At 32.1% G+C, this 26130-nt stretch overlaps 2 protein-coding genes and 1 long non-coding RNA gene across 3 annotated transcripts; all 3 read left to right on the top strand.

Moving 5' to 3' along the window:
- LOC133319209 (uncharacterized) lies at nucleotides 1-3306 on the top strand. Its single transcript, XM_061522735.1, has 6 exons — nucleotides 1-267; nucleotides 342-563; nucleotides 652-775; nucleotides 844-1022; nucleotides 1096-1203; nucleotides 3063-3306. Exons 1-6 carry the CDS (start codon nucleotides 30-32, stop codon nucleotides 3194-3196), a joined length of 1005 nt encoding a protein of 334 aa, XP_061378719.1. The 5' UTR covers nucleotides 1-29; the 3' UTR covers nucleotides 3197-3306.
- Nucleotides 3307-6580: 3274 nt separating this feature from the next.
- LOC116779351 (uncharacterized) lies at nucleotides 6581-8142 on the top strand. The gene is made up of 6 exons (XM_061523140.1): nucleotides 6581-6848; nucleotides 6923-7144; nucleotides 7240-7363; nucleotides 7433-7611; nucleotides 7685-7792; nucleotides 7900-8142. The coding sequence occupies exons 1-6, from the start codon at nucleotides 6611-6613 to the stop codon at nucleotides 8031-8033; spliced, it is 1005 nt and encodes a 334-aa protein (XP_061379124.1). The 5' UTR covers nucleotides 6581-6610; the 3' UTR covers nucleotides 8034-8142.
- A 1942-nt stretch (nucleotides 8143-10084) lies between these two features.
- Nucleotides 10085-11661, top strand: LOC133319272 (uncharacterized). Its single transcript, XR_009752953.1, has 5 exons — nucleotides 10085-10476; nucleotides 10551-10904; nucleotides 10974-11153; nucleotides 11228-11330; nucleotides 11480-11661. It is a non-coding gene; the product is annotated as an uncharacterized LOC133319272 (long non-coding RNA).
- The last annotated feature ends 14469 nt before the right edge of the window (nucleotides 11662-26130 follow it).

Genomic DNA, 26130 nt, shown 5'->3' with positions numbered 1-26130 from the left:
CATTAGAAGTATGGGAAACCGAAATCAAAATGTTCATTATTTGTGCAATTTTGTTATCAGTTACATTACAATATAATGTATATTCTAGGGAGTTAGGTCAAAAGCATCTGTACTCTCTGGAGGAGGCTCCAACACTTTTCGAACAGTTTATAAAAGATTACAATAAAGAGTATGATGAGATCGAGAAGGAAGAAAGGTTTAAAATATTTGTGAACAATTTAAAGGATATTAACGCTATGAACGAGAGGAGTTCGAATGCTGTTTACGGTGAGTAGACTTCTGTATATGAAGAGACGATTTCTGTTAAGAATTGTCATTTATGTCCTTAAACTTTGTAATAGGTATCAATAAGTTTTCGGATCTGAGCAAAGAAGAATTCGTGAAATTTTATACCGGTCTGAAACGAGAAGAGAGTCCATCGAATGAGGATCATAAAAAAACTGATTTGCCAAAATCATTTAATGTTACTGCACCGGATCAATTTGATTGGCGAAAGAAAGGAGTTGTCAGCAGCGTTAAAAATCAAAGATTTTGTGGTTCATGCTGGGCATTTAGTGTGGCTGGTAGGTATTGTAACATTTATTAAAGGCAGTAATTTGTACATTTTTCAATACTGTTAAATTTAGTTTTGAAACCTATTTCATATTCAAGGTAATGTTGAAAGTATAAATGCTATAAAGACTGGTAAGCTCATAGACGTTTCTGAGCAACAACTAGTGGATTGTGATGAGTGGAATTTTGGATGTTCAGGAGGGATGCCGTTGTTGGCGATGAGGTAATTTAATACAAACTGTATAAATTTCTGACTTTGAAGTATTTTTAGTGCTCAAAATCTCATTTCAGTTATTTCCATAAAAAAGGTGCAATGTCCTTGGAGTCTTATCCTTACGTTGGTAAAGAAGGACAATGCAGGTATAATAGCAGTAAAGTTGTAATCAGATTAAAGGACTATCAATACTTTATAGCACTGTCGGAAGATGAAATTAAGGAATATCTTTATAATATCGGACCGTTGAGTATAGGTAGCACAAACTATACATCAATATACAATGATTAATTATCTTTACTGAATATTAAACATATTTTAAACATTAGATATAGATTCATCACAAATTCATCACTATAAAGGTGGAATTGTTATTAAGGAGTGTCAAGAAGTCAAAAAAACCAATCACGCAGTTCTTTTGGTAGGATACGGAAAAGGTAGAGTATTGCAAAATATTATTTTTTTATTTATTTATGTACCAAAAGTAGAAATAATTAAAGAAACGTGAAGAAGGTACAATATAAAAAAGTAGAAGGAAAGAAAAGATATATATATTTATACATAAATATAGACATAAAATATATGCATGATTATATACATTTTTCTTAATTAGAAAATAATATAAATAAATAAACATTAAATATCAGAAGGTTAAATTATGAGATGAAGTCTCATAAGACGATGTTTAACTGCAACTTGGACACTATTTGTAAACTAAAGGTGGGAGTCAGTTCCAAAATATGTATAGGGTTTTCCATTAAGGGCGCTTGATCTTTGAAATGCAAAAAAAAATACATGTAGGAAAGATATTTGCGAATTTTTTTTTTATTTGGAAGGTCTATTGACCCCATTATGTATGGAATATGACATCATTCAAATGACCGCCACGGCTTCGGTTGGTGGCGCGCACACGAAAGGTCCAATTTTATATGACTCTGGCGCACAAATCGGGCTGTATTTGATCGATGGCGTGGCGTATGTTGACTTTGAGGGCATCGGTGGTTTGCGGCTTGTTGGCATAGACCTGCGACTTAAGAAAACCCCACAAGAAAAAGTCCAGCGGGGTCAAATCGCACGATCTCGGTGGCCAGTTCACGTCGCCTCCGCGCGAGATGACCATGTCCAGAAATTGCTCGTGCAGAACTTCCATCGTAGCGTGTGCTGTGTGGCACGTAGCGCCGTCCTGTTGAAACCACATGTTGTCCAGATCCATATTCTCGATTTCAGGCCAAAAGAAGTTGGTTATCATCGACCGGTATCGCTCACCATTGACGGTGACGGCCACACCATTATCGTTTTCGAAAAAATACGGACCAATCACGCCTCCGGCCCAAAATCCGCACCAAACAGTCACTTTCTGCGGGTGCATTGCCACTTGGTGAACCTCGTGTGGATTGGTCTCGTCCCAAATACGGCAATTTTGCTTGTTGACATAGCCATTCATCCAAAAATGCGCCTCGTCGCTGAAGATGATTTTTTTGCCAAAATCGGCGTCAACTTCCAACTGCTCTAATGCCCAGTCAGCGAACACACGGCGCTGTCTATGGTCATTAACCTTGAGCTCTTGGATCAGCTGGATCTTGTACGGGTGCAGGCTCAAGTCACAACGCAAAATTCGCCAAGTTGTCGTCTGCGAAAGGCCGAGTTCCTGTGCGCGACGCGGAATTGACTGCCGCGGGTTTTCGAGGACACTGTCGCGCACAGCGGCGATATTCTCGGCAGATCTCGCGTTACGTTGACGCACGGGAACCGGCTGATTGTTAACTGACCCGGTTGACTCGAATTTGTCCACCAATCGACGGATAGTCGACTCGGCAGGACGATCATCGCGACCGTAAAACGGGCGAAGTGCGCGGAACGTTGCTCGAACTGAAGACCCATTTTCATAAAACAATTTTATGATTTGCACGTGCTGCTCGACACTGTAACCTGCCATAGTGGTTTGGGAGGACGGAATGAATATAACACACTGCATTTGACAGCTGTCACTCAAACAACATGGCCGCAATCAGCTGTCAAAGTTCAAGCGTCCCTATTGGAAAACCCCATATTTTATCTAGCAGCTCATCAGTGGTATCTAAATAGCAGCCATCGCCGTAATCAAGTAAGGAGAGAAGAAGACATTGCACAAGAATAATTTTAGTTTTAAAAGGAAATAGGTTATGCATTCGTTTAAGATAATGTAGAGTAATGTGAATTATTTATGTGAAATGCTTGTTTTGAATTGAATCGAGATAATTTCCTATTTTGCATACAAAAATATTTTTTGAAAATTAATACTCTTACGTGTTTTCAGAAAACGGCGTTGAATACTGGATTGTCAAGAATTCCTGGGGTCAGAATTGGGGGGAAAAAGGTTATTTTAGAATACAGAGGGGAGTGAATTGTTTATTGCTAGCTAAAGACGGAATTATAACAGCTGTTATATAAATCAAGAAAAAGTATTGAATGTTTACAATTAATTATTGCTTGTTATCATTCGTGTTCCTCTTACATCAGGTCAATTCGAAGTCTAAAATAGATCAACATATCAAAATTAATCTTTTCATTGTTTCTTTTCCCTACCTTATAGACCAAGTATAAAATTCAGTCCCAGTTTTTAATAGATTTTTGAGAGTATCGAAAAATAATCGATATACAAAACCCTCGTTATAATATATCACAAATACCGATTTTCCTTTACTTCAAATTCAATGGTTGAATCGTATGATTTGCTAAAAAAGTCATATTTCATATCAGAAAGATAAGGTGTTATGTAAAGAATGAAAATAAGCATTTGAATCCATGGCGCAAAAATAATAATAATAATAATGTAAAACTAAATGTCTGTTAGAATATGCATTGTTTCTAGACTTTCTCTTTATCTTCATACTTTTTATATAAACATTTCATATCAATGTATCTTATAACATGTGTGACGTATTATCTTAAAACTCTTTCTTTATAGTAGTGTCATGAAAGATATTTTGTTTATATCCAATAATTGGAAGGCCTTAATTTATTATCGAATAGCAACAGGAACTTTTGAAGGACGACTTTTATCTATTCCAGGAGTGTATGTTGGACAAACAAACAGGCACATATTGGTTATTGAATATAAAACTGGACATTCATAACATTCACAATATTTTTTGTTACGCTAGATTACTCAAATTTATAACTGATAATTCTTAATAGGCAGTGTCGGGTTTATATACTGCTGAGCTGTTTATGAAAGTTGGAGTACACAAAAACTCTGTTCGTCGTTTGTACAATTTTGTTATCGGTTACATTACAATATAATGTTCATTCTAGAGAGTTAGGTCAAAAGTGACTGAGCAACAACCAGTAGACTATGATATCTGGGATGAGGGATGTTCAGGAGGGATGCAGTGGTTGGCGATAAGGTAATTAAATACAAAGTGTGTAAATTTTTGACTTTAAAATATTTTTAGTGCTCAAAATCTCATTTCAGTTATTTCCATAAAAAAGGTGTAATGTCTTTGAATTCTTAACCTCACTTTTCTAAAGAAGGAAAATGCGGCTATGATAGCAGTAAAGTTGTAATCAGATTAAAGGACTATAAACACATTACACAACTATCGAAAGATCAAATTAAGGAACATCTTTAAAATATCGGACCATTGAGTATAGGTAATACAAACTATACATTAACATAAAATGACTATTTATCTTAACTGAACACACAATATGTTTCAAACTTTAGGTATGGGTGGATCACCAATTATGTCGTATAAAGGTGATTTATTATAGAAGAGTGTCCTGACACCTATCTGGTCAATCCCGCAGTTCTTTTGGTAGGATAGGTAAAGGGGTAAATACTATTTATGTCAAATGTATCTTTTAAGTTAAAAACAACTTAATTTTTTATTTAGCATACAATAATAGTTTTTGATAATTAATAGTGTTACGTGTTTTCAGAAAACAGCGTTGACTACTGGATCGTCAAGAATTCTTGGGGTCCGAATTGGGGAGATAAAGGTTATTTTAGAATGGTGAAGGGAGTGAATTGCTTATTGGTAACTGAAATCGGAATTACAACAGCTGTTATATAAAACAATAAATGTTTGAAATAGATATTACTATTTATTATTGTAAGACAATCACTTCTATTCTATAAAGTCAGTATTTGGAACCATACCTCATTACGTACAACTTACTAACCGTTTAGCCACGAGGTCGAAAGATCTTAAAGCAACTAAAAGATAATGGCCGAATATTTTATAAATTAAATAGATTGTATATTTATTTATTTATTTGTCCGTTAGGGATTCCATAACTCATGGTCAGTTTTGAACGGCGTATATCACTCAAACTGTAACTATAGTTAGTAGATTCACTCGTACCTTAATTGTTCCCTACATGCTTCTTGCAGCGCTTACTTGAGGTAGTAGTAACGGAGGATCTTTGAATTGGTTTCAGTTAGGTTCTAATAATGTAACAACACTCCGCATAGCGTCTCTATAAATTATATTTCAAGTTTTCAGTCATTTTCAAGAAATAGTTCTTCATTTCATTTGAATTAAACTCCTGCTTCTTTTCTTAAACTTCTTGGAACAAAATCAAAAGGAGAGCACTCCAAGAACAAGAGCATCCTTCAAGTGTGTATCCGCAGAAGTTACGTCTAGCTTGCCAAGAGATATTTAATACTAATTTATATTTGCTTATATTTCATAATTACAGACAAATTTATGTTTAATAGAATGTGTCTCGTAGACATTTACTCCCAATTCTAGAACAATAATTCTCCAAACATTAAGTACTCATACACATAGACACGCTTCCAGTTCGAGGTTTAACATCTCAGAGTGAGTTAACTTTTTTATAGAAAATGGCCGTTGTAAAAATATCCCATCTTAATTAATTGAGTAATAGATGATGTATATTATGGTTTTATAATGAATTAAATTACTGAATAAAGAGTATTTCCCGAAACCAAATGTTTCCGATTGAAAATATTGTCTATTTGAGTTGGAAAAACAGTTCGGTCTTTACATCACAGAAGTTTCAATAAAATACTTTATTTTCTTTATTACACAATTTATTTCCTAGTTTATTTTTCCTGAATATAAAACATTAATATAACTAATTGTATAGTTTATCCATAAACTGGTGTCCGAATGACATTCCAAAGAACTTCTCATATAATAAAAAATATGTTTTTTAACTTTAGATATATGTAGTTTACAAGAAAATTGGTTAATACATATTTAATAGTTGAGATACTATCGAAGGAGCAAAGTAAGTTAATGCAGTCTCTACTTGTACGCTGCGTTTTTTGACAATTACTCATTTATAGCTAAAAATCCAAAAGACGTCTTTGAAGCTGCCTTGTCCTTATACTTCTTTGTTGTACTTCCCTCCAAATAAAGGGACGTCCATAGTGTTACCGTTGAATTGATGAAATAGAGGAATATAATGTACGACAAAAAAAATATATGTAGCAGGAAAAATAGCCATTAACATAAATATAAAATTTATTGTAAATCGAAAGTTTTCAATAGATTTTCTTCAGTTTTCTTCAAAGAAATAATAAATAAACAAAAATATCTAAATAAACAATTCTCTAATGTTCACTTACAAACTGACCAGGCTTGAAATGTAGTCTTTAACTATATTACCAATGGTTTTACAACTTCAAAACTAAATAAAATGTCATCAAGATATGATATTATGTAGAGAATGTACATTAATGCCTGAACCTAATAATTATAAGATTGTATATGTATATTTCATTTTATGACTCCACATACCGAAGACACATTACTGTTAGTAAAGTGCTGTACGAGTGGAGTATAAATAGCGGCACATTGGTCATTAGAAGTATGGGAAACCGAAATCAAAATGTTCATTATTTGTGCAATTTTGTTATCAGTTACATTACAATATAATGTATATTCTAGGGAGTTAGGTCAAAAGCATCTGTACTCTCTGGAGGAGGCTCCAACACTTTTCGAACAGTTTATAAAAGATTACAATAAAGAGTATGATGAGAGCGAGAAGGAAGAAAGGTTTAAAATATTTGTGAACAATTTAAAGGATATTAACGCTATGAACGAGAGGAGTTCGAATGCTGTTTACGGTGAGTAGACTTCTGTATATGAAGAGACGATTTCTGTTAAGAATTGTCATTTATGTCCTTAAACTTTGTAATAGGTATCAATAAGTTTTCGGATCTGAGCAAAGAAGAATTCATAAAATATTATACTGGTCTGAAACGAGAGGAGAGTCCATCGAATGAGGATCATAAAAAAACTGATTTGCCAGAATCATTTAATGTTACTGCACCGGATCAATTTGATTGGCGAAAGAAAGGAGTTGTCAGCAGCATTAAAAATCAAAAACATTGTGGTTCATGCTGGGCATTTAGTGCAGCTGGTAAGTATTGTAATATTCATTAAATTTGTGCACTTTTAAATACTTTTAATGAAATATCAATTTAGTTTGAGAAATATTTTTATTTCATATTCAAGCTAATGTCGAAAGTATACATGCTATAAAGACTGGTAAGCTCATAGACGTGTCTGAGCAACAACTACTGGACTGTGATAAATATGATTCGGGATGTTCAGGAGGACTCCCATGGGATGCTTTGAGGTATTTTTATACAAATAATATTTCATTTTTATGTTTGTTCCATCATTATTGAACAAAATCACTTTTCAGATATTTCGTCGCTAATGGTGCAATGTCTTTGAAGTCTTATCCTTACGTTGCTAAAGAAGGAAAATGCCGTTATGATAGCAGTAAAGTTGAAATAAGATTAAAGGGCTATAAAATCTTCAGCAAAATATCGGAAGACCAAATTAAGGAACATCTTTACAATATCGGACCGTTGAGCATAGGTAATACAAACTGTACATTAACATAAAATGACTATTTATCTTAATTGAACACACAATATGTTTCAAACCTTAGCTATTGATGTATCACCCATTAAGCCGTATGTAGGGGGGATTGTTATGGAAGAGTGTCATGAAGTCTGTCAGGTCAATCACGCAGTTCTTTTGGTAGGATACGGAAAAGGTAAATATTATTTATATCAAATGTATGTTTTGAGTTAAAAACAAGTTAATTTTTTATCTTGCAAACAAAAATTTCTTCTGATCCTTCATATTGTTACGTGTTTTTAGAATACTCCGTTGAATACTGGATCGTCAAAAATTCTTGGGGTCCCAATTGGGGGGAAAATGGTTATTTTAGGATGGAGAGGGGAGTGAATTGCTTATTGTTAACTTCAACCGGAATTACAACAGCTGTTATATAAAACAAGGAAAAGTATTGAATGTTTACAATTCATTATTTTTTATTATTATTCTTTTTTTCACCGATTTCAGGTCCATTTGTAGTTTGAAATAGATCAACATATAAAATTAGTCTTTTCTTTATTTTCTTTTCCCTACCTTATTTTATAAATATTAAATTTATAGTTTTATGTGTGTACTTTTAGTTAATAATTATTTTCTTATTGAAAATTGATTGCTCCATATGACGCCACAACTCATGTTTTTTTCTTCGATTGCAAATTTACTTTTCATTTTGACAAATATTCACATTTCATTTTGACAAATATTAGGGACCACATGACATGTAAAAATCGTATCAAATAAAATAGGTGAGCTAATCGAGCAACCAAAAAAATAAAATCAAGATGTTTGTATTCTACAAAGAAAGTATTTGTAAATTTGCGGTACTTCATTACGTACAACTTACAAACCGTTTAGGTACTTGGTAATAAGTTCTAAAAAAACAAAATGATAATCAACATTTTTTTTGTAAAACATATGTATAATTATTTATTTTGGTTCGTCGCGGATTACATAATTCAAGGTCAGTTTTTGACGGCGTATATCACTCATACTGCAACTAAAGTTAGTAGATTCACTAGTACCTTAATTGTTCCCTATATATTTTTTGCAGTGATTACTCGAGGCAGTAGCAACACAGTATTTATGAGTTGGTTTCAGTTTAGGCTCTAATAATATAACAACACTCTGCTTAGCGTCTTCATAAATAATTTAAACATATAAACTTAAACAGTTTAAATTAATTTTTAAGCCGTTGTTCATAATCTGGACTTCATTTGAAATAAACTATCGCTTCCTTACTTAAACTTCCTTGAATATTATCAGATGGAAAGCATTCCAATAAGAAGAGTATTCTTCAAGTTTGTGTCCGTAGAAGTAACGGTTAAAAATTTCCTATTTAAAAATTATGCTGTCTTAAATACTTCAGTCTATTGTGCTGTAAGTTATGATTTTATAATTAGTCGAATTATTCAACAAAGAGTACACAGAATACTTTTTTATTAATTTTTACCCTTCAATATTGCCTTCGAGAAAACCTTAGTAGAGTAAAACGAATAATTGTTACGTTTTTTCATATCCTTAAATCGAAGAATATTAAATATGACAAGTAAGATGTTTTATAAACATATTAAAAATAATTACCCCTCACCAAATGACAAATAGATTTTTGAGAGTATCGAAAAATAATCGATACACAAAACCCTCGTTATAATATATCACAAATACCGATTTTCCTTTACTTCAAATTCAAGGGTGGAATCGTATGATTTGCTAAAAAAGTCTATCAAAGTAATGAACTCTGACAGAAGTCTATGCTGTGAGATAGTATTCTCGGAACAAGTATTGAAGACAAGGCCTACCATATTTGTTTATAAACGACAGAGAATGTTCAAGGAAAAAGGCTAAATATATATTCATAACATATCAGATTACCTGCTTATTTATTTTTGCCTACTATGATGCATTCTATTCCAAAAGAAAATAATTTCTTGCAGACATACTGAATGAATGATTGGTTGACCTGTTTATACTAACGAACTTCATTTAAGTTTAGGGGGGGATTCCATTCACATTAACTAAGTAAATGTTGAGTCAAAGAACAGTTGAATTTGCTACCGTAGCTTCGAGTCCCCAATTTGTAGAACTGCCTCAACTTATCTTTTTTTTTTTAACAAAACCAACTTCACGCTGAGGTTGATTATATTTTATGATTCCCAAATATTTAATAAATGTTAATTTATACGTGTTAAGCAAAATGTTCATATCAGAAAGTTATGTAAAGAATCAAGATAATCATTTGAATGCATGGCGCGCAAACAATAATATTATGTACCATTAAATTTCTAATCGCATATGTTTTTTTTCTAGACTTTCTTTTTATGTATAAAACATATTTTGTTTATATTCAATTATTAAAAGGCCTTAATTTACTATCAGATCGCAACCGGAATTACTGAAGGACGACTTTTATCTTTTCCAGGCGTGTATTTTGTACAAACAAACAAGCACATATTGCTTATTGAATATAAAACTGGACATTCATAACATTCACAATATTTTTTGTTACGCTAGATTACTCAAATTTATAACTGATAATTCTTAATAGGCAGTGTCGGGTTTATATACTGCTGAGCTGTTTATGAAAGTTGGAGTACACAAAAACTCTGTTCGTCGTTGGTGCAATTTTGTTATCGGTTACATTACAATATAATGTTCATTCTGGGGAACTAGATCAAAAGCATCTGTACTCTCTGGAGGTGGCTCCAACACTTTTCGAACAGTTTATAAAAGATTACCATAAAGAGTATGATGAGAGCGAGAAGGAAGAAAGGTTTAAAATATTTGTGAACAATTAAAAGGATATTAACGCTATGAACGAGAGGAGTTCGAATGCTGTTTACGGTGAGTAGACTTCTGTATACGAAGAGACGATGTCAATTAAGAATTGTCATTTATGTTCTTACACTATATAATAGGTATCAATAAGTTTTCGGATCTGAGCAAAGAAGAATTCATAAAACATTATACTGGTCTGAAACGAGAGGAGAGTCCATCGAATGAGAATCATAAAAGTAGTGATTTGCCAGAATCATTTAATGTTACTGCACCGGATCAGTTTGACTGGCGAAAGAAAGGAGTTGTCAGCAGCGTAAAGGTTCAAGGACATTGATCAGCCGTAATAAATAATACTCTTGCTGTATTCAAGGTAATGTGGAAAGCACATATGCCATAAACACTGGAAAAGTGATAGACGTGTCTGAGCAACAACTAGTGGATTGTGATACCCGGGATTATGGATGTTTAGGAGTGTTAGCGCGGTTTTCAATGAGGTAATTTTATGTGAATGTAGTTTTAGTTTCATGTTAGTTAAATTACGATTGAACCAGATCACTTTCCAGATATTTCCTCGATAATGGTGCAATATCTTTGAAGTCTTATTCCTTACGTTGCTAAAGAAGGAAAATGCCGTTATGATAGCAGTAAAGTTGTAATCAGATTAAAGGACTATAAAAACATCAGAAAACTATCGGAAGACCAAATTAAGAAACATCTTTATAATATCGGACCGTTAAGTATAAGTAATATATAGAGTAGTATTATGTAGGTATAGATTTTTTTTCACCATGTATACAACATACGTTTCAAATTTCAGGTATCACCGCATCAGAATTCACTCGTTAATGGTATTATTGTTGATAACTCTCATTAAAGTGACAATATAAACCACGATGTCCTCCTGGTAGGATGCGGAGAGGGTAAGTTATGATATAAATATAAGATAATCTTTGCATGTGTAAATCATAGTAATGACTAAAAGAAATTAAATAACTTTCTCGTTATTTATTGAGAATGTAAATCTATAAGAAAAGAGTATTTTTAGTCATAATATTTTTTCTGTTTTTAGAGAATGGTATCGACTACTGGACCATTAAGAATTCTTGGGCTGAAAATTGGGGAGAGACGGGTTATGTTACTCCTCTCTGTATGTATGTTATGTAAGGAGTGAATCGTTTATGTATAACTCATGATGGAATTACAGCTGTTATTTAATACAAGAAATAAATGCAAATCCGACTATCATTAATCATTAATATTATCTAATTTTGCTAATGTCAATTATCAGCTTTTAAATTGATTAATATAAAGAATTAGTTTTATTTCTTATTTCTTATATGATCTTTTTGTTGTTTGAGATTTTTCTACCTCAGTTTATTCTTTACATGTTCGTTTTCGGTAATTAATTGAATTTACGACCAAAGTTTTTGAGTTGGTTCCACGGTTGGCTATATATATAGCACTTCCCATTTAGTCAGCATAAATTGTACTATCCAGTCATAGCGCAAGCTCGTGATTTATATGAAAGATTCTCTATATATGAAGACACTTTTATAATTCAAGGTCAGTTATAACAAGATCATTTAATACTGTTGTACAAAGAAATTATATACCTATTAAACCTATTCCTTCCAGCTTCTTGAGCCTGTCGATATACATGTGTAGTAGCTGCTATTTTAAGTGCACAGGTAAGACTGCGCTACCTGTATATGTTATGATGTTACATCAAATTTTTAATAGATTGTATAGAGATCATTTTCAGAAAATAATTATAGTATTTATCCTAGAATAGTGCCTTGAGATACACTCAAGTAAAAAAGTCTCAAAGCTACGAAGATGACTACAATGATTTAATTTATTGATTTAATTACATTGAATATGTTTTGTTAGATATATTTGAAAGGAATGAAAATCGAATTCCTCGTAACAAAAGATTTATATTATATTGGAGTATTCTATGGTTACTGGCGGCGATAATCTTAGTTTGAACAATATGTTGGCTAATTTACTTAGAATTGATTGGTCGAGTCATATGATTTGATATTGATTTATTGATTGAATCTCTGATTGAAATAAAGTACTTGAACGTTATCCTTGTGTCTGTCAGTAGATTGGCCAATCAGGTAACAATCAATAGATTTTTATCACATGCGTTAATAAGTTAAAGAGATTTACTTATTCTCGTAGTCTCTTTAGCAATACGCGTGAGATGACGTGTTACGATGAAGAAGATAAGTTTTACGAAGTCATTTAATAAGCATTATAGAATATTCTCATGATGAGTCTTAATCTACATATTAAAGTTGTTTTAAGTACCACATATAATTTACTAGCTCCTATAAAAGAAGTATTTTCGTCATCCCAATTTGTATATTAATAAATTTGAGGATGAATAGGTACCACTTTACAATTAATTTTGATATAGTGCCCTTTTGATTAAATAAATTTTTAGTCATCAGCCTATAGTTAAATAAGTAAAGTAAACAGACATATCGATGAATGGAGATTTTTTTTCTTTTGTGATCGATAAAAAGTAGCCTTAGTTACTTGTTATAATATGATCTACCTGCGAGTGAAAGTCCTGACCAAATCGATTCAACTTTTCCGTTAATTAGCTAAAACAAAGAGACGGCCTGACAGACTTACACAATTTTAATCTTTGATAAAAGTCATGTACATTTTTCCATGCGTTTGTTGAAAAAACTGTTAGTTTAAAATTACAAAAGGGAAACACCTATTTTATTTGTTAGTGTATGTTAGAAATATTGAATTTGTTTTGAAGAAGAAGGTCATGAACTATATCCATGTTTATAGAAAATTAATAGAGTAAAAGTATTATTTAAAATCATATTATGTATAGTTAGTTGGACATGAAAACATATATATTTTTAATATTTTATTCATTTATAGAAAATTGTGTCAAATATTGGACCATTAAGAATTCGTGGGGTGAATATTGGGGAGAGGAAGGTTATTTGAGAATACAAAGAGGAGTGAACTGTTTGCTTCTTACTGAAAATGGAGTTATAACAGCTGTTGTATAAAACAAGGACTAGAGCATCGACAATGAGTTATAAAGCTTATATTGTTAATATCATATAAATGTTAAGTTTAAAATACATGAATATGTTTGGAAATAGAAGTTTAGTTTTCAAATGTGAATAAATGAAATGATTACACCGTAACTTATTATTTTTGTTTTTTTTTTTTTAAATTATTATAACTGGTATCTAAGATTTTTGCGTGGATTCATTTAAATGACACTTAGGTTTTCAGGTATGAAAGTTTTTAGACGAGAGGTCTTTCATCTTGGCTGCCAGTGGTCACGGTGGCTCGAAAGTAACCAAAACATTGGGAGTATGTAGTTTTTACAATAATACATTATTTTTAATAAATATTTTTTGTTATGTAATTATTATTGAAAATTATTCAAGCAAACAAGATTTTACGAAATATTAATTTAAATAAACATATTTTCAAAAAAAAAAAATTATTAAAAATCTAAAAGAATCTGAAAATATTTTACCTTCTGATCATCAGCAGAAAGATACACAACGCGCCAACCTCATGACATTTTAACGACGACGAAGAAGGATGCGAACAAATTTAGTTCCTGAAGAAGAATCTAAACCTGTGAGTAGAAGTAAAACTGTCCTCAAAATGTGCATTTATAAATACCCATCACAAGCATACGAAGGGACTTCTTGTTGAACCAACTTCAAGAAAAGAACTTAGAAAAAAAAACTTCAAAACTTTAGAATCACCAGGATATAATAAAAGGAACTCCTTAAAAGACTGGACCAGAGGGTTTTATACGATAAAATGCAACACAATTTGATCACTGTAAATAAGCTAGATAGGATATTATGCAAATAATTGAAATCATTTAACTCATTATGTACTTCATCATCTTGACCTTACTATTCTAAATACTATACACTCAAACTGCTTTTAGACTCACACAATTTTAACCAAAGTCCATTTTCTGTAATATAAGAAATCTCATCAGTCGGCTTATAAATAAAAAATAAAATATAAATAATAAAAAAAAAATATCTTCTTTAAATAAATTTAGTTTGCAAAAACAATGAAAATTGTTTTAGTTTCATCATGTGTGGAATATTTTTATAAAGTCTGATGTGAATATTAAATGAAATGACGTTAAGATAGAGGCATCTTATCTATTAATACTGAAAGCATGAACTGGAAGTTCTGAAAAGACAAATGAAAATTTTGTTACTCCACTAAATCGTAATTACAATATGAGTGTTTGTTTTGAACTTTCCTCTTCCGAATTGATTATAAAATGGTGAACGAAATCTCACGCTATAATTGGCTGCAGCAGACTCACTTAATCCAGCCGTTGTTGGTTACAATGTGATCTGTTCGGCCATTGTCGGGGGTTTAATCAATTAATTTTATCGCGCGACCGCAAAGGATTTTACGCTTGACGTAGAAATTAAAATATATCCTGGTCGCTTCAATATTATATTCTATTTATTGTGACGTTATAAGTATTCTATTATATCCCATAGCATGTTAGCTATAATATATATTTAGTGGTAAAAAGAATTAAACCTTTATTGGGATGTATTGAAAATATAATGTAAATGACTATTAATGACATAATTCATTTGAAAATATATTTTTTATAAGAAAAATAACATAGTTTATGTTACACGAGAATAAATATTACTCGATGAAGTCAAATTTCAAGTAATTTCTTAAGTCGGTAGCATCAAGCGAGCCGAGAACAGGGATCCTAATCCCACTTAAGACGTTTTCTGGCAACAATACACTGTTTATCCCTCAACGGATGAGAAGAAAAGCATCTTAACAAAGGAAATTCGAAGGATGTTAATGAAATGGTTAATCACAAAGAGCTCTGGAGCCTCACTGTCTGGTAGCTTCACAGGAACAAGCAGTCTTTTGGATCATTGTCAGAATAAAATAGTATCCGAAAAGATATACTGTATTCAGTCAGGAACTTAGGAAGCCTTTACATTTATAGAATACAATACATATATAGCTAAGATTTGCATCTAATGACGTGCTACTGACACACCGTTGACGTCACTATTAGTAAAGACAAGAGCTTTTGCATTTCTTATTAGAGTGAAATAATTTATTTATTCAAAGTGCAAAAATTGCTGTAATGTAAGCATTCTATTCCTGTTTCGTTAGTTTAGTCCGGAACTAATACGAACAATTAAAAATGTATAACTTTATTGTTACGGACAAAATATTCTAAGAGCCACATTTATGAATGAACTAACTTAAAATGAATTAACTACAGATTTATTTACAGAATACCATCAATAAGCTTTTGAGAGCGGCTGTTCAAACGATGCACCGAATTTTTTGTTGGTAAAATGTACTTTAATGTTCAAGTAATAAGACGCTCTTCTACGGATTATTGCTAATTCCACTGTTGTAAATATTTGTGAATGAAACTAAGCCAGCATTCTCGCTGGGATCGGAATCTCTCTCGTCTTATTTTTCTTTGTACCTTTAATTCGGCAGCGGTTGTAGAATATAAATGAACAATCAGATTACTATAATATATTCTTCTTTCCACAGTAACGTTACACACAGTTTAGTTATGAATGAACTCACTTTATTCTTTGTTAAATTAAAAAGCACTCGTACCAAATAATCCATCTTTGCTATAGTAATCAACTCACTGCCAATCCGTTTCTAGAAAGTTCCTTTGAAATTTATAAATAGGACATCATTTTAATTGTTACATTTCTTGAAACTCTTTAAATACAACTGATCACGCGGACAATGAAAATTGGTACTTGACGAATAATGTCAACTAATTTATTGCATTCCACCAATAATTCATTCTTTCCATTCAGACCCACTTCCGCAGACAATTGTGCAAAATTTGACCGGATGTCCCAATACTTAATCTAAAGGTGTGACACTGATTGTCAATATACATTGTTCTGTTGAAATCGTGTCCATATGTTGGAAGCCATGTGGTTTGCCTTTATAGTCTTTTTTTTCTTCCATTGATACAGAAGACGAACTACACAGTGGAAGATTTCCTTTAATTACCCTGTATTTATAATATTATAGTAAATAATTGTTGTTTTATGTTTCATAGGAATAGTGATTGTGATTATTTTCTTATCGTAGCGAATGAGACAATATTTTTCATTTTAAATTATAAATATTCTCATTCCATTCTTTATAATATCGAAAGGTGTCATGATGCCTAAATTGCCGGGATGCTGTATTGAGCGGATGCGTTGGATGAATGAAACAAACGTTTGAGTGAAGACAGTTTCAGATTGCAATAAATCGTAGGTGGAACAAAAAAACTATAGAGAGGAATTCGTGTGTATAATTTTATTTCTTTATATTTTAATATATCACATATACATATTTATGTGGCATAGTATATTATTGTCATAATTGTATATATATATCTTTATTAAAATTTGTATTTAAATATCAATTTCTTATCCAATATATAATTCGGATCATTCTCTCGTATTTGGATATATTTCTAATTTATCAAAATATTTTTTTATAATACGATCGTCTCTAAGTATTTTACGTAACATATCAAAACCTCACGGAAGACGTTTATAATTTCATAATATTAAAATGTTTTTCATTATTCAGAGCAACAATACACGAACAATTGCAACAATGGGTGTAGCTAACAATGACACTACGGCAAACATGTGAAATGTCATTTGCACCTCTAACGTCAAACTGACATATCTTCGGGATATGCACAAAGAAATTTAAATCATAACATTTCCTCGCTAAGTGATACTTTCCTTTAACTCGGCGTAGTATATAAGTTGTTCTAATTTCTGATAGAAATTGTTGAACAAAGTAAAATATTTGAGAATAAAAGAGAAGCTAAGGATGGGCTTTGTAGCTATTGTGGCGGGTGTGCGTGGACAATGACGTGATCACGTTTAGAAAATTTTGGACAATTTCTGGCTTTTTGCAACGGGTTGCACCTTGGTTCACAGAGCCGTACTCATATAGATTCTATTAGAAGAGAAAAAGCTCAAGTTAATTAAAAATTTTAAATATACAAATATAATGTGTTCTTTAGAATTGTATTAAATATAATTTCCGCACACAAAAATTTTCGCTCTACTAGCTATTATCCTAATTTGTAAAACTTATTCCAAATTACACATTAGATTTACTAACTTCACGATATACTACAGAAACAAAAACATTTTATTTCGCTGTAACTAAGAATAAGTCAATATTATTAAACAGAGAAGCAAAGTACAAGTAACCGTCTTGTATAAATAAAAAGAATCTTACATAACTGACCATTGAATCCGTCCCTGTACAAATTAGTGCTAGCTTACAGGGTGGTATACTTGTCACGGCATAATAGAGAAATAAACGCGGCGAAGTCATGCGAGAGGGGTCCACAGACCATGGAGCATGGATGCTGAAGCTCGGTCAATCCACAATGAACACGCATCACTATTTTGATAATACCCATTATCTCAGTAGTAACTATTGTCAGCCATTTCCTATCACAGGCTTTTATAACGATTTATTGTATGGTAAATGTTTTTATGTTTCACGTTAATTGTTAGCTCAGAAGCAGCTTTTGTTGTTGAGAAGCGATAAATTGAATGTTTTATTAAAATTTCTATATTTATTTCTTCGTAATTAGAGTAACTGTATAAGTTTATGATTATTTCACACGGATAAGTACCCTACGATTTGCAAAGTCGTTTATTAAACTTCGCAAGTGACAGTAAAAGAGTAGGTATGTAAATGAAAAAACTGAACAACGTATTTTTCGTTTGAGGATGCTGAATTCCACGAGTCAGAACAAAGGTACAGATGTAATAATCACGAGACAAGACGTAGAGAACTCTAGCCAAAACTAATTAGAATTCCAAAACTTTATTATTGTGACGTTTTTAATGCGTCACACGAGCGGCGATGAAAACATTTAAACCCAATTATATATATAGTTATTTTGGTTTTAACGTTAAAATACTACATTATAAATAGTATTTTAACTAAACTTAAAGCGAACGAATTAATGTCACGAGTTGGTTATAATTATTTATTTCAATTTTTATTTGGTCGATTCCGTACAATATCGTTTCAAACACATCATTTAATTTGGATTTGAATGTTAAAATAGTAACAAAAAATCGTTTATTTAGTAAGTGAAACACATTATTAGAGACAGTTTAGTCTTTTATTACAGCCGGACAATACATCGACGTTGCTTTAAACAATTTATTGAAAACTCATTATTCGTATTGGGGAGTCATGTGTACCGCTTCAGGGTATTGTGTTATATTGTAAGAGAACAGCGGATATTCCATTTTTATGTGTCCATAAAAACTTTAAATGCTCTATATATAGCTCCAACTTTGATACTTATAAAATATTTTGGAAACAAAAGGCTCTTTTCATCGCGTTATTCATAAAAAGCTAATGAATCGCTTCATCTAGTGACTTAGTCTCGTATATCAGCAGATAATAGTTTGCAGAGCAATTTCAGTTTACAATGTATAGTTTTTTGTTGCTATCTGTAACGCCATATGTTTTTCTTTGTCCAGTTAATATAACCTCGGGGGTTGACGCTCTGTATTACTTAAATTGATTTAACTGTTAAATAATTTAAATTCTGAATACCTTCTTCTTTAAAGCATTGTTACTTTTGTATTTTTATTTTAAAACAAACATATCTTTTATATGCGGCCCGGGACGGATTTTGTTGGCTGTATTGAACTTTTAATGATACATACAAGTGAGACAATTTTCATACAATCCCATAATCTTATGATAGTTTTTTAATTACCAGTCACAAGAAAATATTGTTCTATATTTTATATATAAATTTTTATTGAAAACAATTTATATTAAACAGAAACACAAAAACTAAACAGGAAAGCATAAACTCCGTATATTCAAAGGACAGTCGTAAAAATGATAAAAATTCCATGATACGGTCACTTTATCGTGCGATGTTACCTCAGTGTACAGTCGTCAAGTAAAGTTTCAACTCATTGATCACAAAATGATCTTTAGTCTTTGGTGTTAGAGTTTAAATCGTTTCAACTTGTGTACGAACCGTGAAGGCTGTGGTAACGCGGATTTAGTTTATAAATAACGTATAAATGAGGCTCGTTGGTGGAACCAGCTAATCCTGATTTACTGTGGTACCTGGGGTTCGCGGGGATACGGGAACGTCTATAATGATCGCTTGAAAAAAAAAACTTACATTAGAATTCATAAACCTTGTCTTAAACTTACTGCGATATTTTAAACTCCATTTTCACGTTTCTCATTTATTGTTAATTTATTACAAGTAAATATAAAGCATCTATTTACTAGGTTAGAAAATATGTGTATTTTTCTACATTTATAATTTTTTTATAACTTTTTTCAGCTTAAACTCAAATCGTTTGCCTCGATGAGATCAGTGTGACGCATCCTTAGTGACGACAGCTTTAAGTTCATGATATGGAATTAAATTTCAATTTCTAAAGACGTGTGTACATTAATGAGAGTCGCTGGTTCATGTTGTCAACAAAGTTCGCTGTTGTTGATAAATGTGACAACAGTCGGATTAATGGCGGTCAGGGAGTGTCGTAAAACATAATTTGTATTTTGTTCATATTAACATCAAATAAATAACTATCGATATATGTGAGATAAAAGTTCAAGAACCTGACGACACACGAAATAGAGTCATTTGACATTAAATATTTAGAAATAGACAACAATTAGCAATAAACTATATAAACATAGTAAGAGTAAATCATATTCAATATAATTCAACAATTATTCGTTTTATTTCATGCATAAATCAAATAAATGAATAATTATATTTATCTTCGCCAAACGTCAACACAAATCAATATGGCGTCTTGGAATTGTTATTGATTAAGCACATTGTCAGGCCGGCGATATAAGGCGGTTTCGTTTCGCTGTACGATGCCGTGAATTATTAACTATTGTGACTTTAATATTGTTTATTGAATTAATTTTATCTATTACATTTATTACTTGTACCTATAAAAGCTAGGATATATTTAATGTATGCGAAAATTCGATATTTACTCGGATATCTATATAAAAAATAGTTTTAATGTATTCCCCAGCGGACGGATTTTCTCATGCCTCATGAGACATATCTTTATTAATTATACATTCATACACAATGTAAACAAGGCGCATTGTTGTCAATGGGGACGCACTTCCATTTTGTCTATGGCATCCTAAATAAAACTGCCCACCATGCAAACTACATTATAATACGTCTAATTATACTCTATGGTAATTTTATGTCCTTTATGGGGTGTATAAGTGAATGTCCGTTTTTATGGGAATGTGTGATTAAATGTGTTAGAGTGACGCTTTAAAGGAGATTACGTTTTGATACAACTTAAGATGACGTGGCTATATTCAGATGCTTTTAAATTATAATTCATTACGAATTATGTCATATAGTTTTTATTGTTATTTTAACCGATTATAATAATTCATTGTTAATACTAGTCGTACGAAATTTTTAAATAAGTTAGAAGAACAATTTCAAGTCTATAGCATATGAAGTCGGGGATCCATTATAAGTCTATGATTCCCACACAAGTTTTAATATATTTGTGGTGTGAACATTACGTCCCGCAGACAGGGCGGGCGGCGCGGTCGGAGGCCCGCCCAGCTCCAGCCTGACGATTCCTGTAGAGAGGGCTGGAAAAAATTTTGTACGTCGTACCTAAGGAATTTTTATTGTTAAAAAATACTTATAACATGAATGAATTGCTCGGTTAAATATAATTTGAATGTTGCTGGTGTTTTGATATAACAATATTTTATATTCAATAAACCTTGTAAAGTACGTGTTCTTAATTCTTAATTGGTTCCAGAACTCTTGATTTATTAAGAAATGTATAATTATAGTTAATCTTCATATTTCTTAACGATGTCGTAGGATGTAAAAATTTTTGAGCGTCACCTATTACAAATGTATTATTTGGTAAATTGGTAACAAAAAGGGGGGATCTTTTTATAAAGTGATGGTAACTTTTGAATATTGTCTAAGTATCCGTAAACTAATCTAAGGTAACATTACATAAGGTAAATTAAATCCTAATTCATTTAATAACGTATAACAATGTTAGTTAGTCGTGTACCAGCGGGGCGCTCTCCACCCTAGTCTCATGCTGCGAAAATTTGACTCTGTTGCTTCTTGAGGTATGAGAAAGATGGGAGGAGAAGACACACCCATTTTTTAGATTAAAATTGTGAGAACTTCTTTAAATCTCAAGTTATATGATGTTATTATTACTGGTAACAAGCGCTGGACATATTTTCCCGCTTTTAATGAATTAATACTAAATCGGAAGTTAAGTTATGGAAGAGTTATGTGCTTAGAACGTACAAACGTCAATCTTTGTTACATTGAACACAAAAAAAAAATACTCGATATTTAATTGTACGACGCAAAGATTACACGTGAACACGACGTCATAGAAGCTTCGCATCCGGTGACTCGGATACAAAAGGATAAATTGATCAGCCTCACTAAGAACCAAGATTCAGGTGTCAAATATTAGAAATAAAACTCATCCACAAAGGAATCCGTCAACGGATCAAATCTCACACAAAAAACTAAGATAAAAAACTGTCACAATGCCTCTTTGACGTGGTTTCAATACAGACGGATTGTTATTTTAGGTTCGCTACCGAGCCTGTATTATTTCAAATCCACAGTCGATTGCTTTTTGTCCGTACATTTTTTTCTTTAATGAAATTAAATATTTTGATTTGACTATTATAATATAAATATGACATAGGTTAACAAATTATTATTGCTATCAAATCTTATAATTTTAACTATAGTAAAGTTTAAAAAATAATCCATTTTACAAAAGAGGTTATCCTCGAGAAGCCGATTCATCCATTAGGATGTGCAGCATCCACAACACTACAATAAGGAATACTTCCTTATCATTGTTATCATATTATCTATTGTAAATTTGTTACATATGAAAAAAAAATATCTTTAGAGCATCAAATACTTATTGTTTTCAATTTAATTCAAGTTAATATTTTGATAGGTCGATTAAAAAATATGTTAAGAATAAACATAAAATAGTCGTGAGAGCGCGGGTTCGAAACCTGGCAAGTGCCAATGTGATCTTTTCATATGTACTTTCTCAGAGTATTTAGACACCACTGACGGACGGTGAAGGAGAACATCGTGAGGAAACCTGGTCTTATAATTTCAAATTACAAGACTGAAATCGCCAACCCGTCTTGAGCAAGCGTGACAATTAATGCTCTAACCTTCACCATGTGAGAAGAGGCCTTTGCTCAGCACGGGGTTCCGATAGGCTGATGATGATGATGATGAAAGATAAAATTTAAAAGTTTCATTTCCTATGAAGTAATGCAAATATTTTTGCGTCGTCACAAACGAAATATTATATGACATTACTTTGTCTGCTTACAGAATTAAAAACAAATCAAAATTTTAAAATTTACTCGTTTTGTTACTAGCTTATCTTTAAGAGTTAACAAGAAGCTTATATCTAACATAAACTAAAGATTTCCCCATAAACATAATAACAAATAACATTCGACATTTGGATTTGTTAGCAGATAAACCAAAAATCGTTTTATAAACAATTTGCTACGAAACCTTTAAACTTGGAGATACAAAGAATAAAAAGTATTAAATATTTTAACAATTCTTTCGAATTTGATTTCATTGGGTGGACAGCCAGCATGGCTGGCGGTGACTCGCTTTGTTCAAATAGAACACGATCTTTTTATCTTTTTTCTTTCCTTTTATCTTACTCATTTTCTTTTTATTCTTCATTCCTTTCACAGAGCACAATGGCCGCCCGCTATTTAAGGAACCTATTCCGATCAATTATATTTGTCGCGTATCTTTTATTGTGAATCTCGTAAAGTTAAATGCATTTATAACTATCTGACGGAAAATTAATTTTGCATTCATTATACTGTTTATGTGAGGGGACTTAAACTAAAAAAATAATCATTTAACTACAGCTGTACAAGAGAGAAACCTTTTTATGTTTTTGTAATATCAATAAGTTATTCAAATCCGTATTTAAAATAACTTAATGTATTGAAGTAGTTTATTTCTATTTATTATTTTACATCACTAACATTCTCTTGCGATAACTTTTTTGATACCATACGGTATTATATCAAAAAACGTTTACAATACGAACGAGTTATTAATTATGAACGTCACATCTGAACTCACAATGACCAAACACGACGGATACCCAAGACATAACTTAGGGCTTACGACGCGATAACCAGACACTACAATGTATTATCAATTATTTGGACAATATCCATAACATCTTTGCATATCAAGCATCTAATCTCTGGGTTGTATGACTCAAGGTCACTCGCCTCATTGTCGTCACTATAACGCTTTCGCATATTTTTATATTCATTGATATCACAACGTTTATAAATACGTTTCACGGTGGCATTGTCGATCTTCACCCCCTCAGGACATCTTCAACAAAGAACGGCACATAATGACTAAACTTCGCTTCTTACGCAGCCGCTCATAACCCGTCATTTTCAAACCTATTGGCTATTTTTATGACAATAACACCATTGTTATCATTGAATTGTACTGGTACAATGCCCAAAGGAATTCGCAAAACAGGAATTGTCTCAGCCCGTGCTGACGATCAGCGCTCGGGGGCTCCCTCCGATCATTTTATTTGCATGTTAAAACAGCTGTACAAGACACGGTACGAGTTTATCAAGCTACTACCTATATTATAAACGATAAAAAGGAAAAAGAACTTCCAATATTTAGGCAACAAATTACATTAAATACGTTTACGTTAATAAAGTAAAATGTTATAAGATCACTTAGCACGAACTTTGGCTGTATTGGTCATGGTGAGTTATAGTATACTACATGAAATAGAACAATCAAGAAGACCAGTGTCCAAGGGAGTCCATTCATTGTATCATTGTTTGCGACGTTTCTTCGAGTTCAAGTCAAGCTGCGCGTGATAATATTTGGTTTCTGAGTAACCTGGTCTTTGTCATACGTCGGTTTGCCCACTTGAAAGGCAAAGCTTTGTTTGCTGAGACAAGTGAAGATGAAATTTCTAAGGTTTGTATTTTTAAATCTCTCTTTCGGCTCCTGTACGTTGAATGGCTCCTGTTATACAAACATCACCAATTATGACCGTGTCAATTGTTGGGCGTACTGTTACTGGTTTGGCCACATTTCGGTTCTGTTTGCTTTTTGTATAATATTCTCCATCAATGGAGCTTCCCATTGGAGCCTTCTTTTTAGCAACAATATGTTTCACCAAATAATTCTACTAAATAACGAGACACGTAATTTATAAGGTTTTACTACGAAATTCTTTGTGTTTGAGATTCATTCATAAGTGTGACAAAGTTTCATTGATTTGAATTAAAATATTTTGATAATTTTACTGGCTGATAATTCTATTGTTTTCAGTAATCTGTAATTGAGACATGATGCAACATTTGGCATTCAACAAAAACTCTTTTTATATATTCATCAGTAGCAAAGGTTCTGCAATAGGATTACCTTCTGTTGTACTCTTAACGTGTTAGACAAAGAATGTTATCGTGAGAATATCTTTACATGTGACACCCCTGGAAATTGAATATATGAAACTATTGAGAAAAGGCATCAGAATGGAAAAATTAACTCATGCGATATGTCAGATTTATTTAGCTATGATTCATTCTATAGTCTCATCACCATCCTTATTGCTTAGGTGGTGGAGGTCAAAGTCGTCTACAAATGTATAAACAGACACGATAAAAATATGACCCTTTGCTTTTATAGAATTAGCATCCCTTGTCTTACCGATTGCGGTCAGATAACAAAGCTCTGAATTGAAATTTAATTTTCATTCAATAGATGTGTTGTTGTGGTTGATTTATAATATCTTTTATGGTGTTGTATGTTTGTTTGATTCAATGCTACTGTTTAAAAAGCATGAATAGTACGGATAGACTTTATAAAAATTGATTGTATTCAAAATCTATTATTACAAATACATTCTTTAGTTTCATGATTCGATTATTTTTAACGACCTCGATAACATCTCGACTCGACTCGCGGTAGCAATTAGTGCACAAAGAATATTAAAAAACTTGACTCCCAATTATTTAACGACTGTTTCAAGTGTCGTTACAACATTCTGAGACATTAATTGTGCTTCTATCAAATTCATTTCTATGCTTTGTGCCTCGAACGGTAGTTAGTTTCTTTGTGGACCCATTCAATGATTGGCACGTGGTTATAAAGGACCACTTCTTAGCCACTCATTACAATTTAATGGTCATACTTTTAAATCTCGACATATATGGTGATGACAATTATGTGGGTTGCTTCGGCGGTTTAAATAAAGCTTCTATGTCTTCGATGTTAAAGATATCTAAACCGCAGAGGGGTCTAGGTTGCGGAGGCGATGATGGAATCGTTATTTAAATTTGACGGTTGGAGTGTGTAAGATAAATCGTCGACCTCAAAACTGTTGTTCGGATCCACTGTAATTACTCTGTCACTTGTTTGCTTAGAATTATTTCGAAATTGTTTTATTATTCTGAAAGACGGACGTCAGTTTTGTAACTATTATTTGGATTTATTTTTAATTATAATTATCACCAACAATAACCGTGTAAATAAAGACATCATATTGT

Source organism: Danaus plexippus, chromosome 2, assembly GCF_018135715.1.
Source record: "Danaus plexippus chromosome 2, MEX_DaPlex, whole genome shotgun sequence".
NCBI classification, from domain to species: Eukaryota; Metazoa; Arthropoda; class Insecta; order Lepidoptera; family Nymphalidae; genus Danaus; species Danaus plexippus.
The sequence above is the reverse complement of the archived record's forward strand: the minus strand, read 5'-3'. Positions and strand labels throughout refer to the sequence as shown.